The sequence below is a fragment of the Cuculus canorus genome, chromosome 1, assembly GCF_017976375.1.
Source record: "Cuculus canorus isolate bCucCan1 chromosome 1, bCucCan1.pri, whole genome shotgun sequence".
Lineage (NCBI taxonomy): Eukaryota > Metazoa > Chordata > Aves > Cuculiformes > Cuculidae > Cuculus > Cuculus canorus.
The window spans coordinates 12,528,293-12,545,168 of NC_071401.1; the positions used below are offsets into that span (position 1 = coordinate 12,528,293).

The 16,876-nt window shown below is 38.5% G+C and overlaps 1 protein-coding gene across 1 annotated transcript in view; it reads right to left on the reverse strand.

Moving 5' to 3' along the window:
* The window catches only part of FAT3 (FAT atypical cadherin 3), a 423,022-nt gene that overhangs the window by 76,601 nt on the left and 329,545 nt on the right, over positions 1–16,876 (reverse strand). Inside the window, exons 8-10 of the mRNA XM_054088271.1 lie at positions 12,513–12,788; positions 10,768–10,978; positions 4,211–8,284 (exon numbers count right to left, since the gene is read on the reverse strand). Coding sequence (XP_053944246.1) covers positions 4,211–8,284; positions 10,768–10,978; positions 12,513–12,788 — 4,561 coding nt within the window. The remainder of the gene's footprint in view (positions 1–4,210; positions 8,285–10,767; positions 10,979–12,512; positions 12,789–16,876) is intronic.

The window sequence follows — 16,876 nt, forward strand, 5'->3', positions numbered from 1 at the left end:
TAGGAATTTGAGGAATATGTATTAAAAAAAAAAAAAAAAAGGTTATACTGCATCCCTTTTCCCTCCCTTTATTCCACAAGAAAAGGATCAATTTGAATGATCAAGAAACCTGTGCAATTAGCAGCAAACGTGTAACAGTTGATCTGCATGCTTTTTCATTAGGGTTACCTTTCTTTTTTTTTTTTTTTTTCCAGGATTGGCTATATACTTTGTTGATGGAAGACAAAGGTAAGTTGTAATAGAAAGTGTAACAGAAATAATGAGACATAAACACTAAAATACCATCACGGAAATATTCTTAAAAAAAAAAAAAAAAAGGCAAAATATCCACAATGTGGCCCAGGGAACCATTTTCTAGTGCTTATACATATGTCTTGACACAGATCTCATTCTGCAGTGATTAATTAACTTTTCCACTAATATATGTAAGCAGATTCAGTTTCCTAGGGGCGTTCTAATTAATTAGTTTTTCACTCTGAATAATGTAGCTTTTCTAAACGGAAGCCTCGTGACTCCATGTATTAATGGATTCTTTAAAATCTCTGGCAGTTTTCTTATGTTCTACTTTGAATGTCACAACAGTGAAGTGCTAGCTACAAAAAACACTCCAGTAACTTTTTAGAAAGGCTTTGAGGCTAAAAGAATCAGCACTATCTTTTATCTTTTGTTACTTGAAGTTTAAATAGTGTTCTTCCTCCCTCCCTAGTCAGCAAATAGTACAAAGCCAAATCAAGCTCAAGTTTAAGAAAGAAAACAGCCAGTTACAAATTAAATGCAGAGACACAGTGATCCAAAATAAACAAATCCTGACACACATCATTACTAAAGCACACAGAGAGAATTATAACAGCTAAAAGGCAACTGAAAACTAGAAGCCAACAGTATCAGTTTTAACTGCAATGTCCCAATTTGGGAGGGGGAACTGAATATTTACTAACTTATTTTTTAATTTCTCTCGTACACTCATGCATTCGTTTAGATACTCTCAATCCCCCATCAGGACTCTAGGCATTTGCATCACATAAAATCAATAGGTTTATCCTCCATTCCCAGTTTAAGATGTTGCATGTTTACTGAGCTACTGAAATGATAAACCAAATCCTCTTAGCTTTATTATTGTAAAATTGCAGACCATTTTTCAGCCTGCAGCACAAGTACTCCCCAAACACTGAAACATCCATTTTTCCAGAACTCCAGGACCTCAAATATAAAATAAAAACAAACAAAAAGCATCACTTTTTGCTCATACTGGGCAATCAACCAAATGAAAACCTACTGTGTACAACACCAGGTGTTTCTCCCAAAAACCACTATCCATCTTCCTTGTATTCAGCTGAAACAAGCTTAAAGAGTTTTGTCTGTCCTTAGACTTACACGCCTGTTTAATTAATATCCCTGAGTAACACAAAACACTTTACTGTACCAAAGTCATAGAAACTGACATTTTTCTGGTGACTTCACCACTGTTAAATCTCAGACCTGGCTGTGTCTAGGCTGGCCAAACATCCTAGATAAACATCAGCAGAGCCCTGGTTTTAGCCAAAATGCCTCAAATGATATAGGCTATGACCTCAAATGAGCCTTCAAAATACTGTGCTTTCTAACTGTATTTGTGCTATATGTGCTGCCTATTGATTTTCTATTAAGATTTATATATAGTACTTTTCCTTTGTGAACATCTCCAGCTGTTACCAACCTACAAATAACACAGTAAGTGCAAAAATTCTTTTGACACCATCACCTGCAGATGAAGGTGGGTTTGGAAACGGCAACTTCTTGCCAGTTATCATGGGAACCAGACCTAAACTGAAGGAGTTCAAAACAGGATATATATTTATCCACCAGAATATAACTACCTATCTTCAAAGTCGACCAGAAGTGCTTGTATTTCTCAATGGAGCGCAAAGGACTTTTCAGTGATCACATCTGACCTAGAATGGTTGTTTCTTTCATTACCTACAAGATGATTTTTTTCCACATATCTTCTGTGTGCTACTTGAGCAACCTGATGTAGTGGAAGGTGTCCCTGCCCATGGCAGGGAGGTTGGAACTGGATGATCTTTAAGGTCCCTTCCAACCCAAGCCATTCAATGATTCTCCAGGTGAACAGCACAGAGCTGGTTTTGGCGAATCTACATGCCATTCTCACAGCTTTGTTTTCTTTTCCCTTTTTGTCAGTGTCCTTTTTTTCTCAGAGGGTCTTTATTGTATTCACAGAAGTTTCTATGTCTCAAAATGTCTCCAGAAAGCCCCAGCACTGGAATGTCAGTCTAGCTAATCTGATTCAATGAAATATTCAAGTGTTGGTCCTGAACTCAGCTTGAGGCAAAGTCTGAATAAACTATTTCATTAGTTAAACTATACTTTAATATGTTTTGGCATTTTAATCTAAAGAACCTAATTTCTTCATATGCATTTCCCAAATGCAAAGAATATATTCAAAGACAGTGAAATTTCTGAGCTCATACACGTTAGTAATTGTTCAGTAGACGTTAAAGAAACTTTTGGGCTTTGACATCTAATGTTTTCAGAAAATAAAATATCAGTAAAATATCTGATGTGTTTTGAACTGCAGTAGGAATCATGATACATAATGGTCTACAATTTTTGAGTCACATATGACAGTTATTGTTCAAAAGTCCAGTTATTGCTAAATTGACAGCACAGGGATGTACAAGAAAACCACTGTTAAGTAACTAAAAACATAAGAGATGACTGAAAGACTTCAGAAGAAAGAGAAAAAAAAGCACCTTCAGCTACTAATCACAGTACACTAACATACCTTTGCTACAAACATGAAGGGTTTGCATTTCCTTCAGTACTTTCTACAATGGGATCCCCCAAACTCTTTCAAATATCACAAAGTCTCTAAGAAGAAGCAATGCTTATTTACTTTTAGATATGTGGGAACTGAGGCACTGGCAGCTAATGCACCTTGTCCAAAGCTTTCAAATCCTGCTCTTTACCCGCAAGACTATTTTTGCCTCTACTTCTAATATCCTCCAATATGTCACATGTTGAAAACCTTACAAAATGTCACAGTATAAACACACAGTCTTTGCAAGCCTTGAAGCTGAATTCAGACTTTCATGTAAGTGATCAGAATAAATTTCTGGCTACTTTGAAAACAATGCTTCTTCTGACGTGTAACATAGGCAATCTAAGGCTGGAACATCATACCTTTCGTTACACACCATCCCACAGCCATTTCCAATTTGATAGCTAATGAAGAAGTCATCCAATTAGTTGAGTCATAACCCATATACCTCCTGCTTTCATACAGTCTTGAGCAATTCAAATTCTACCCAGAGAGAAAAATATGAATGTATCCAATAATCTGGTTATTATTATGAAATTAATATTAACTCTGTGATTGTGAAGGTTGTGACAAACTTGTTCCCTAACAAAATCTACTGGACAATGCAAGCTGTAGTCAGAAAAATAATTGCAGCATCCCATCACTCCTAACATACTCACACAAAAGCCAGTCTGAATCTAGGAGAAAGAAATGATAACAAATATAGCACAATAAGAAAGAGCAATGTTACTACACTTTGAAAAATATGTCAGTAATGTAATCAAAATTGCCTTATGCTGTATATAACAATTCATGGCAGCTAACCAGTCCTTCTAAGTGAATTACTATTTCGCTGGCCAGAAATCTGTGCTTACAAGAAATGACTTCCCCCTACTTCTTCTAATATAAAATTCATTCCTTCTCCCTCCCCTCCAAACAGTGGTATTTCAAAGTGGCTTCTGCATACATTTTCCTGTCTCAAAAAAAAACCCCAAAATTTTGAATCCTTGGAAATGTAAGGATTTTCTCCTAAAGAATAAAATGTTCTTCCTTTGGTTGAAACATTAAGTCATGACAATTTCCAAGCTGACACATCAGTTACGATGGATTGATAAGTGACACTACTTTACACTGCAGCAAATTATGAAGCATTAATCTTTGCAATTAGAGTCAGAATAATCCAGACAGAGTGACACACACTCGCTTTTCCTCTTTTTGGCTTTGCAGATTGCTGTAAATTCTGTCTAAATAATAATAATAAAAAAATATACAAAAACAAAGGATAGATGCAACTGTCTGATTCGCAGTGATAATTTAGCTGAAACCCTGCTAAATATTCACTTAAAATTGGACACATGCACAGTTCTTCGGTACATCTGGTTTTGGGAAGAAAGCATATAAGTTGTTTCTTACCTGTAATATGGTAGCTAACCTGTCGGTTGACATCAGATGTGTCTTCATCCCAGGTGCTAAGAACAGCCACAACTTCTCCTGGAGGGTCGCTTTCCTTCACTGATCCTCTGTACAACTCATGCTCAAAGATGGGTGCGTTATCATTTATATCTGTCACGGTAACTGAGATCAAGGTGGTTGATGACAAGGATAAAGTTTCCCCCAGATCTGAGGCCACCACTGCAAAGGTGAAAGTAGATTCCTTTTCATGGTCCAGATCCTTCAGTGTGCTGATCCAGCCAGTGTTGCTATCAATGGTGAATGCTTCTGTGATCTTCTCCAGCTCCGATTCCACCGCAAGTGTGTAGGTGACCTGCCCATTTGCACTCGAGTCTGCATCCACTGCTTTTACTTGCATGAGTTTTGTTCCTATAGGCATCCCTTCCATTATTATAGCGTCATAGGTAGCCGTTTCAAACATGGGCTTGTTGTCATTTACATCCAAAACTTTAACCTCCACATCCACAGTCAACACAATGTCTACTTTGTCTAATTGAATGGTGGCTGCAACTTTGAAGTGAAAAGCGGGATTTATTTCGTGGTCAAGTCTCTTATCCAGTTTTATGAGCCCTGTGTCTTGCTCTATAATGAAAACCCCATCTTTGTTGTTTTCAGCCAGCTCACCATTAACTGTGCTATACAAAGCACCCTGATTAGGCAAAACATGCAGAATGTCAATGGTACTACCTATGACGGTGTCTTCTGCTATGGTAAAAGAATACTGGGGTTGCGAAAAGGAAGGCAAAATAGTTTCTGGAGGCAAAACATGGATGTAGACGGGAATAAGGGAATGCTTTACAGGAATGCCACCATCAACTGCTTTGACAAAGAACGACAGAACTGTGTTTTTCAACTGATTAAAGCTACCCTTGGTGACCATCCATCCATTGTCAGGATCTATTTCAAGCAGATCAGCTACTGAAACAGAGGCTTCACTATACAGAGAATAGGTAATTCTGGAATTAGCTCCATCATCTGGATCTACTGCTTGCACTTGGGTCACCAGGTAACCTTTCCCAACATCTGCTTTGACACTTGCTCTGTATTCCACCGTCATAAACTGAGGAGCGTTGTCATTCTCATCCACTACTATCACTCTCACAGTGCAAAATGTAGTCCTGCCACCTCCATCGAGAGCTCTCAGGAATATACCGATATCACTTTCCAGAGGGTTCTCCCGGTCCAACCTCTCAGCTGTCAGAATCTGCCCATTATTATCAATCAAAAATCGGTCCTTGGCAAAGTCATTTATTATGGAATAGCTTATCTGGCCATATACACCTGAATCCCCATCTGTTGCCTTCACATGGATTACCTTGGTTCCAGGAGCAGCATTTTCTCTAACCTCCGCAACATAGACACTCTGTGAAAACACAGGGCTGTAGAGGTTGGCCCCAAGGATCTGTATGTGCACCTGAGCTGTACTGGTGAACAGCCCATCTGACACAGACACATTCAGGCTGTACATGGGCTCCATTCTCTGTTTACGATGGTTGGAAAGGGTGATAACACCGCTCTTGCTGTCCATAATAAAACTGGTCCGATCATTTCCTGATAGAATGCTGTACTCCAGTCTGTCAAAATCAGAGCTGTCAGCGTCAGAGGCTTGGACACAAGTCACAAAATGACCCCGAGGTGCCAATTCACTCACATATGACTCATATATTAACTGGTTGAAAACTGGAGGGTTGTCATTCATATCTGTTATTGAGATACTAACAAGAACCTCACTGCTTAGTGGTGGGAAGCCGTTATCAGTTGCTCTGACTTTCAAGCTGCACTGCTGTATGAGTTCATGATCCAGCATCCGAGCTGTCAGAATTAGGCCACTAGTGCTGTCTATATGGAAATAGTCCGTGCTGTTAAAGGTATCCTGGACTATTTGATACTGCACAATCCTGTTATTGTCAGAGTCAGCATCAGTAGCAACAACCTGCAGCACAGGAGTCCCAATCAAAGATGCTTCAGACAAAGTAGCATTATAAGCAGACTGATCGAAAACTGGAGGATTATCATTAACGTCATTAACGATCAAATCCACAGTAACCTCGGCTCGAGCACCAGTAAGGGCATCACTGGCTCGGACCATCAGCTTGAAAAGAGAATTTACTTCATAGTCCAGTGGGCTGATGACACTCAGAACTCCAGTATCAAAGTCGATATTGAACTGGTTGTAGGGATCTCCATCAACAATGATATAAATGATACCCTGGCCTTCTGGACTAGTTGCGTTTATGCTTAAAATTGGCGTGTGCTTTTCTACATCTTCATTCACAGAAGCTGTATAGAAGGGCCTGTCAAATACAGGCATAGCTTTGTTAACAATAGTAATTGGGAGCTCTACCAAAGCCGACAATGATGGGTTACCACCATCTTTTGCAACAATGACAACCAAATACTCTATATTAGACAAATCAGAATTGAAGGCTTCCTTTAAAGTGACACTACCAGATTCTCTGTCGATTTCAAAATGTCCATAGTCTTCCTTCAGGAGATATGACACCTCACCATTTTCATCCTTATCTTTATCAATAGCCGTCACTCGATATATCAGGGTACCAGGCTCAGCATCGACTTGCACAGCAGCATAGTATGGAAGGCCTATGAACACTGGGGCATTGTCATTTATGTCCTCAATGTAAACCCTCACCACCACTCGAGCGACACGAAGGTGATCTAGTTCACGGCTTGCTTCTACCACCAACTCATACAGCTCTTGTTCCTCTCGGTCGAAGGGGATGCCAGTTGTCTGAATGACTCCTGAGGTGGACTTTATTTTAAATTTGGTGCCTGGGTTTAATATACTGTATTTCAAAGGCTCATTAAGGCGGTTACCCACAGCATTCACCACAGCAATCTTTGTGATATTGGTGCTGTTTTCTGAGATAGAAGTGGAGTAAAAATTTTGTGTGAAATGGAGCCCACTGTCCATGGCTTCCTTTACTATTATTGTCACCATAGCAGTGCTATAAAATTTCCCATCAGATACTCTTACTATTAGCATATAATGGTCTTTGGAGAGGCTATTGTTTTTAATGGTGAGTACTCCTGTGCTTGAATCTATTAAAAAATGGTCCATATTGCCTTCAATTAGACTATAAGTTAGTTCAGGAGGGATCTCTGAATCTGGGTCTGTAGCCTTGACTTTGAGAACCTCAACGCCAACGTATGTGGGCAGGAGCAAAACTGTCTCAAATATAGCCTGGCTGAAGACTGGTGGGTTGTCATTGACATCAGTTACCTCAATGGTCACTTCAACTGGGCTCTCTGCTGTAAGCTGGGGATTCCCACTGTCTCTAACATGCACGTGGAAGTGAAAGTGGGCTATCGTTTCATGATCCAAATTTGCAATTGTTCTGATTGCACCTGTGCTGGAATCCACTGTAAAATACTTCTTTGCAGTAGATTCAACAATCTGGTATACAAGCAAAGCATTCTGGTTGCTGTCGGCATCAGTGGCACGTATCACGAGAGGACTGTTATTTGTACTCCGGACTATGCTATTTACAGGAGCAGCTTCGCTTATGCTGCCTGAATACTGAGAGAAGAGAAAAACTGGCGGGTTATCGTTTTCATCAACAATCTGAATGTTTACAGTTGCATTTGATGCCATGCCTGCCATATTTGTTGCCTGTACAGTGAGCTGATAGGAGGAAGCACGTTCATAATCAAGTGTCTTTTGACTGGTGATCACGCCAGAATATGGGTTTATAGTGAAGACTCCATCCACATTCCCATCTTTAACTTCATAAACTAATGTGGACTGACTGATTGCAGACAGAGACAGGACAGAAGTACCAATATCCACATTTTCATTAACCTCTGCTTGGTATTCTTTGAGAGTGAACTTAGGGTGAGAGTTATCTGCCATCGTCACAGATATACGCACAATTGCGGTTGCAGATAGTGGTGGAGAACCTTGATCAGTCACTTTGACTGACAAAACAAACTGTCCCATTGTGGTTAAGTCTGGCTCCTTCAGTAAGGTAATGATCCCTAAAACTGGTTCAATCTTGAATGTGTTTCCAGTATTTCCTACAACACAAATTTTGAAGCAAATTAGAAATTATATACAATGCATTTAATTGTAATTTAAATCAGGAGCAATTAGCTGCAATTTCTTAAAGGCCATTATTGGAAAAAAAAAACCCCACACATAAAAAAATTCTAAAGATCCTTCCAGCCTTCCTTTCTGAAAATCTGGTATCTCAGGTTTTGCTATCTATATCTTGATTCTGAGTACCAAGATCTGAGCAAGTGCTACACATACATTACTACAACTGAAGTGGAAAAAGCATCACTAAATTATAGGAATTAGTCAAATACATGTACACCTAAGGCAAAGAAACTAGATCAGAGGCTAACAAGCCAATTACATGACAAATGGATAACAACTCAGGCTCTTAATTGAAGGGGATATTAAGCAACTGAAGAGAAGATTACAGTAGTTTAAGACTGAAAGAACTGAATATGAGAAGGTTAAAGTGGCATTTAGAAAAATAAACCAGAACAAATAGCATAGAAAAGAGACTCAAGTATCTTGTGGCACAAAGGTTTATCATATGATCCCCGAGCGGGACGAATCTAGATGAAAGAGTTTTAGCAGAAAATGTCATGAAATGTATGTTATGACATAAAAGCAGGGATATCACTGCATAAAGGTGAAAAATAACTTAGGATCAAGGACCTTCTATGGGGTCTTTTCTTCTTTTTATTCTTTTTGTCTGCCTCTTCTTTAGCAAGACAGATTCAAAACTTTTGACATGTATCCATGCTCTGTAAGCAGAAGTCACCTTTATTAGGAGATCCATATTTTGATGGTTCCTTGAGTGTCTGCTTAAATAATAGGATGCTGTGTGTATATATGGCATGTACGAGCATACACACTCTTTTTCTGAATTTGATTCTAAATGCAATCAGCATGTACTGAGTTACAATGATTCCAACCACTGTAACACATTCCTGCTATTGTAATTTACATTTTAAAATCTAGAACTGCTTCCAGTATGCAGTTAAGCATCCATCCATGACTTGGAGAGAAATATGTCTCAAATAACTTCTGAGATTTTCTTTTGATGGCGATTGTTACAGGTACTGCGCACAGAGCAATAAATATGAAAATTGTAGCTGGAACACCAAATACACAGAATCCTAAATGAAGTGAGTTAATGTTAACTATTTTTAAGATGTGATTCACTATCTGCTGTAAATTCAGGGGCTTGGTGGCTCATTTAAGCTACATACTACTGTAAGCAGTTCAATACTGGTAGTGGCTTTCTATTTATAACCATCCTTTCAGATCCGTAAAGTTTATTCTACTAGCTACAACAAAAATTGTGCTATTCACTAAGGAGCTGAGATTCTGCCAGAGCTACACATTCTCATAAAGATCACAGTATCTGTCACATTTGCAGATACTATAAATACCGCTGCAGTTACTTTGTCACTGCTTGCTAATACAAATAATTTTTAGCCACTGACTGCCTCATGTAAGGGCAGAGCTGGTTCTTCTCCTTAAGGAATTTCTTATGAAGTCACACAAAAACTACTTGCTTTACTGACTGCTTGCTTCATGTGTAAGGTGATGTAAACAACTATCCTGAATGAAAAGGCCATGTACAAGCTGAATGCTGCAGTTAAGAATCAGTATCCCCAACTGAAGATTTTATGGATCATAGAAACTATGGCAGCAGAAGATGGAATTTTGATGCATCTGGTATTGGAACATCTATAGGTAATGAAACCAGGGGAGCGTGTGGTTTACAGTAAATGAAATGAGTTTAAAATCTGAGACTGCAGGGAGAGCTCACGATGGAACAGAAATGAACTGTAATAGAATAGAGAGCCTCTAGAAAAGGGAAAAGCATACAGACTAAAAAGGACCACCTAATAGCTAAAACATCCTTTCTAATCATCATATTTTTCTGTCCACACGATGTATTATTCTTTTACTAGTGTATGGGAGATTTATTCCTAGCATGCCAGGTAACTCTTTAGATTGTGGTTGCATCTATAGGTGCAATTTTTATCTGCTATCACTATGCTCACCCCCAGTCTCAAGAGACATTGCACTCTTAAAATGCTATGGCTCTGCTGACAAGTTCTTAGCAAAGCCCTAGTGTTAGTCTCCATGCTCCTCTAATCCAAATATTGCAAAAATGCCAGGACATACTAGCTGTTGTTGCATTTGCTTATGGAGGATCCACTGTGTGCCAGCAATCTGAAAACAAGTCACTGGCTGTAGCTTTCAATAACTATCTTCTGTGATGGTTTTGAACCAGTGACTTAGAGGTAAAAGGGTCTGTAACCATCTAGTGTAAGTGAATGAGATTCTGTTCTGACAGGTTTGGGGTACAGTAGCTTCAAAATAAAAAGCAACCAACAGGAAGATATCTCCTTTGCCCAGCTCTACAGGACAAGGTAGACCAATGAAGCTGACTTGTCTGTTAAGACAGGCCACCATCACAGCACTGCTTTGTGTATGGCATGAATGACGATGCTACACCTTGTGTCCTAACCTGCTTCAATAGTGTAGATAAGCTCTGCATTTTCTCCTTTGTCTTTGTCCAAAGCCGTGACCTGCAAGACTGCTGATCCAACTGCTGCTGATTCAAACACTGAGGCTTCATACAATGGGCTGGTAAAGTACGGACTGTGGTCATTGGAGTCTTCCACAATTATGATGATTCTGGCCAGGTTTCTTCTGTAAGGGAACTCTTGATCTCGGACCTATAGAACGAGTGCATAACACATATCTTGATAGCTGTCTAGTAAAACTTCATAAATATTACTCATCTGAGTGCTATTAATACTTTCAGTTCTATTTAATACAAAGTAATAAGAAAATCCATTTGTCCCAAAGAACAGTCTAAAAATACATTCATATGCACGGTAGATAGTAAAATTAAAGAAACAGGAAGAGCATATGGACATTTTTTTTTCACTTATGAAAAAAATGCATGACAACTAACCATAATGACATGAATTTTTAAAGTGGCAAGCACATGACATCTTAAATTCTGTTTTAGATTTGCAAGAAATACTTTTTTTTTAATACATTCTAAATGGTCATGACTTTACCCTGCCATTCTCTATAGCATAGAGGCAAATATACCTTGCCCATTTCTCCCTTCTGCAAAGAACTACGAACTATTTTACTCACTGTGATCTGTTGTATGCCAGTCTAGTGCTTGTAGTTGCCAATGGACATCATTATAAGTGTACATATCTTTTCAAATGTGGTGATACCAATAGTAAACAGAGTAGGAATTATCTTGGGCGATGAGCACTTCCAACAGAGGCATCATTTGTAAGACATCTCTCTCTACTCCATACAAAATCTGTCAGCACTGCTACATTGATAATCCTGCCAACATGGTCCCCAAAAGTTTGTGTCTTCTTAAAACGAGGAAAAAACTTACTGTATCAGGCAGAGATCAAAACCAAGCACCAGGAATTGACCTCTTCAGTCATGTCTCTCTGTGATACAGTTCATATATTTTTCTTAGCTTGCTTGCCAAAGGACTTGCAGCTTGTTACTCTGCGAGCTGAGACCCCACTCAGCTTCTGCTCACTGGATCTCAGAGCAGCTTTTTAATTCCTAGGGTCCCCTGCCTAAAGATGGCCTCATACCCAACACATCACTACCTGTTCCTTCAAAGACCTCTTTGGCAGGAGTCTTAAGCGGTTTAAGAAAACAGTGGACTATAAAGTTTAAACTAATACTTTTTTGAAGTGAAAAATAGGCATGTTCTGTAATTTAGGCACACTGAGAAAAAAATGGTAATTAATTTTCTGCCGTATACTCAAACATTTGGAAAAGTTGAGGAAAGCTATTTTGTATATCAACCATTTATGTAGTAAAATAATTCCAGAAAAGTAAACTATAAACTAAGTTTGCATTCAGAAAGGTTGTAGCATTCTTTATGGCAAGAAAGCTGTTATGTCCCTGTGAATAACTTCTCAAATGACTTTCAGCCCCCCTTCAGAAACTGTGAAAATTACCTTGAGTGAGAGGACCAGATGCCAAGAGATTAAATAGCTTTCTGCTTGTTCTCCCTTGAGATAGCAAATCATATCATATTCCATACAATCAATTCACAGTTTCCCAAAAAGTCCAAATAAAAAAATGTAATATTAGGCAGAATGAAATTAATGACTACTTACTGTACTAAGAGCCCTTTGCTCATGCAAAGACCAAGGCAGGTATGGGACTGAAACACCAGTGATTGTGTCCTGAGCCAAATGAACATTACATTCTTACCATGACATTAAGGATGTGCTTATCTTGAGCTTCATGGTCTAATCTCTCAGCAGTATAGAGCACTCCAGTGCTGGGATCAATTCTGAATTTTTTCATGCTGACTGTATCAATGCTGCTGTGAATAGTGTAGCTCAATTTATGCTTTTCATCTCTGTCTATAGCTTCAATTTGCAGAATTTCAGTATCAGGGGGTATGTCCTCTGAAATGGTGACATCGTAACTTGCTTGAGAGAATTCTGGGCCATTATCATTGTTATCCAACACTTTTATAAGAACCTACAGTTAATAAAAGACAAAAACATCTGAAGTTACTGAAATCTGGACAGATTACTGAATAGGCACCTAGAGAAATGTAATTTACTCTAGATGGCTGATAATACAATGTTGCTGTATGGTGGGACTTAGAAACATAATTTAATATTAAATGCTTAGTGTTCAGATCAAAAGAAATAGTAAGGATATGACTTTGGAGGCAAATTGTTCCTAATTACAAGTCCAACTCAGAGCGTGACATATCACTTCATATTTTCAGTATCTATTCCTTCAAAATATTCCTACAATGGTCGTAGGAAAGGTTTTGTCATACCTTGTAATAATAGTTCTGGTTACAGGAGACTTCTAGAGCTATTATGGGATTTCCTTTTCCCTTCACTACTACTAAGGCTATAAAAGAAACCCTTTTATGTTACTTAAATCTGCCTCTTATGCAGTCAAGATTCAGCTAACTCCTGTTTTTTTTCCCCTGCACAATATATTGCATTGGAATGTACCAGTAATGTCAAATAGTGACAGCAGTGGAGACTTCAAGCTGCTGTTACACCTTCAACTATTAGGAACACTAACACTTGATGAGGCGAGAACAGGAGACACAACCTCAGGGCCATGCAAGCCCACCCTGTAGAGATCAATACATACCACCACGGACAAGTAATCTCAGGGCACCGGTGACAAGGAGGAATTACTTTTATGGTTTCATCCTTGCTCTTCCTTCGCCAGTGATGGTTGTCTTTACCGCCAACTAATTCACTCTCCCTTCAAACACCTATTTGCCTCCCTTCTGTTGCAATTTATGAATTGCAAGGCTTCTGCTAAAAATGTGAATGAATGTGGTGCCATCTGCTTCATGTCTGTCTTTAAAACCTTGGTAATGATCTGTAGAGAAATTTGTAGAGGAACGCAGACAGGATGCTGCTGATGCTGCCTGTGACACTCATTTCAATATCTCACAAGATGACCCTGGTAACTAAGAAGAATACCTATTTTCCAAGCTTTGCCTTTCAAATGTTATGTGGCTATAGAATATTACGCACATGTGGCTCTAATGGGATTTTGTGTTTTTCACAATTGGAGGAGTGACTTCCTGGAGAAAATTTACTTCCGGAACTTTGTATGCTATAGATTACTTTGCATTACTAGCAAAAGGCTTGGCAAACTATATAATACTGAAAGACGAAATGCAAAGAGTTGCCTTTTTTCAGTATTAGAAACAAAAAGTATCTTTTGCAGAATATCCCTCTGAAAGCATACACCTAATCTTACAGTGAGTGAAATGGAACAGCTGTTTTACTCAAAAGCTTTGAAATAAGTCCACTGATTGACATGGGAAAGGCCGTGCACACTACTCTTCCCTAAAACTAGGAAACTTGACTCATCCTTCATGATATTTTCTTTGTTCTGAAAAGTACCTGGCTCTTTTTTAAGCAAATATTTTATTACTTTGCTTGATCAAACCCGGTTCCCCATACTTAACATAAAAAAAAAATACAGTTATATTTTAACTGCAGTATTGCACAAACAGATGTTGGCCTCGGAGAGAAATGAAACTTTAGATTTCCATGATATGTGGAAAGGTTTGCAGAACACATTACCAGAAGGAACATGAGCAATTGTAAGCAGTAGTCGTAATGACCCAGTCTGGGAACTGTTTCAAAGACAGCTGAAATAAAATGCTCTGTGAGTTAAATGGCATAGGGCTTCGACTGCTCATTCCATACCATTTAATTTTCACTAGATTATGGTAAGCCAGAGTGAGGCAAAGCAAAGACTATATTAAACTATACTTCAGTCTTGAACAGATAGCAATAAAACTGGGGGGAAATATACATTGCTGTGCCTATAGTAACAATGAAGAGTGACTTAGCTTTTTAGATTGTTGTTTCTGCTTTACAATCTATCAAGGCACATTTCTGACCTGACTGAGGGGGGAAAAAAACAAACCCATATCTGAAAACATGTGAAGAAATGAGTTGCAATATATGAAAGAAATGCCAAGGAAAAAAATAAAAGACTTCAATTCTGCTCTAATGGGACACAGAACCAGTGCTGAACCACTTTTTTTTAGTGTTAGGAAGAGACACTAAAGCACTATGAGTTGGGGATAATCTGATTACCATTGTTAAATACTTAAAGCTATCTTCTCGAGTAGTTTTGATACCCTCAGTCCTTACCAGGTACCACTGTAAAACATCTTGATTGTTTTACCGCTGCATTGTTAGCACAGACAACACCAGAATTTATTTTACTCTTAATTAGTGGCCAAAACTTTTGTCGTGTATTATTTTAGATAATCTAACAGAGAAGTAAAAACTTTTCCAATGGATTCAATTGGAAATATCAAGCACATCTGATTCTGCTGATGCTAGTACAGGATGATCTACCTTGAGCAAGAAAGCTGCCATGTGTAGGCTTGTATCAGTGAATTTGCTTTTAACATTGTTATGTGCAAGCTAAAGCTATTCTTTAAGAAAATAAAATGTACAGATGCTCACCAATGTGTCTTAAAGATACTGATACCGCAGTGCATTCAGTTGGGTTTGCGTGCTGCGTGATTACCCCAGTGTTGGTGATCACCTCCCATTATATCTAATGCATTTAGGGTTCCATGGCAAATTGGGAAAGCAGAGGAAAGCATAAAGCTTTATCCACCATAAAGCTTGCACCGTGACTGTGCAAGCCATGGCTGCATGAATTATGCCTTCACTAGACTGCATAAAATAAACAGGGTGGGATCAGCATCAAAGACCAACCATAAGACCATGGAAATTACAACGTGGATTCACAAAGCAGCTTTTCTTCCCACTGAAAAAGGTATAAACTCATGCAGTGACACACAGACACAGACCGTGATGGTGCTTAAGGAGCATGAGGCATGGAGAGGCGAAAACACAAAAAGAATGAGGTCCTCATTCACTGTGGTTATTAAATTTATAGAGAACTATGCACTTAAAATTGCTTTGATAGTTTCCAGAAAAGAACTGCTATTTTTTTTTTTTTCCTTCTTTCACTTCATACCTACTGCAAAACTGATCAAGTGCCTGTTTAAGTGTCAGGCATCTTCCTCCCCAGAGATGACAGCATTTTAATGATTTGTCAAGTGATCCACATTGAAGTACGCATTATTTATTACATACTCTACATTTCAACAGCCACTTCCATCTGGAGAAGGAAGGCAGTAGGTTGGAGATTCTAATGAATAAAGAAGTCATTATTGATTCACAATTTATTCTATTAAAGTAGTTAAGAGTACTTCTAATTTTTGTCAGCTGTCCCTCAAAATACCTGAAAGTCAATGGTAATTTTAACATTATGGTCTTTCCTATACTAGAAGGGGTGTGGTTGGAATTTCCTCGAAACAAAAGAAAGTTAGATTATATATGGGAATACCAATTCTGCAGAGCTCTGTAGAAAAGGAGAAAATAGAACTCCTATGTTCTTAAAAATGTAACTGTCTTAGGAGCTACTTGAAACAAAATCAGGTAAAACAAAATGGAACTTAAGTGCCATTTTAAACAGATATTATTTTTTTAATCCCTACAGTATTTTTGAGGAGAAAGTGACTATTATCCCCAGTCCAGGATAACACGTCCTTGCAGCAAGGCTTAATGTCTTACCAAAGCCACACGAAAAGTGCAATGACAGAGCTGGAAAAGATGTTTTAGGTTTATTTTTGAGCCAATCCTCTTTAATTAAGTTACCTTAAAATCCCACCTTCCTATGCAGAAGATTTCCTGCTCCAGCAGAACAACCTCTAGTAAAGTGTTACTTAAAAAGAGGGGATAATATTTCATTTAATAATGGACAAACATTGCACTGGCACAAAAACTAGGCACATAGAAAACCTGATCCTACAAAAATACGTGAAGTTGAGTAAGTCGAATTCCACCAGATTGTTCATATGAGGAAAGTTACTCAAATTCATTTAATGACTGCCAAATTTAGGCATAAAATCCTGGTAATGCTGGCAAACTTCCCATTGACTTCAAAAGGCCCAGCACTCTGCTCCTTGAAGCCTTAAGCTTTAGTCAGCCTATAGCACATCTTTCACCCCAAATCAAGTGTTATCCTACTGAAGCAACTCAAAGACT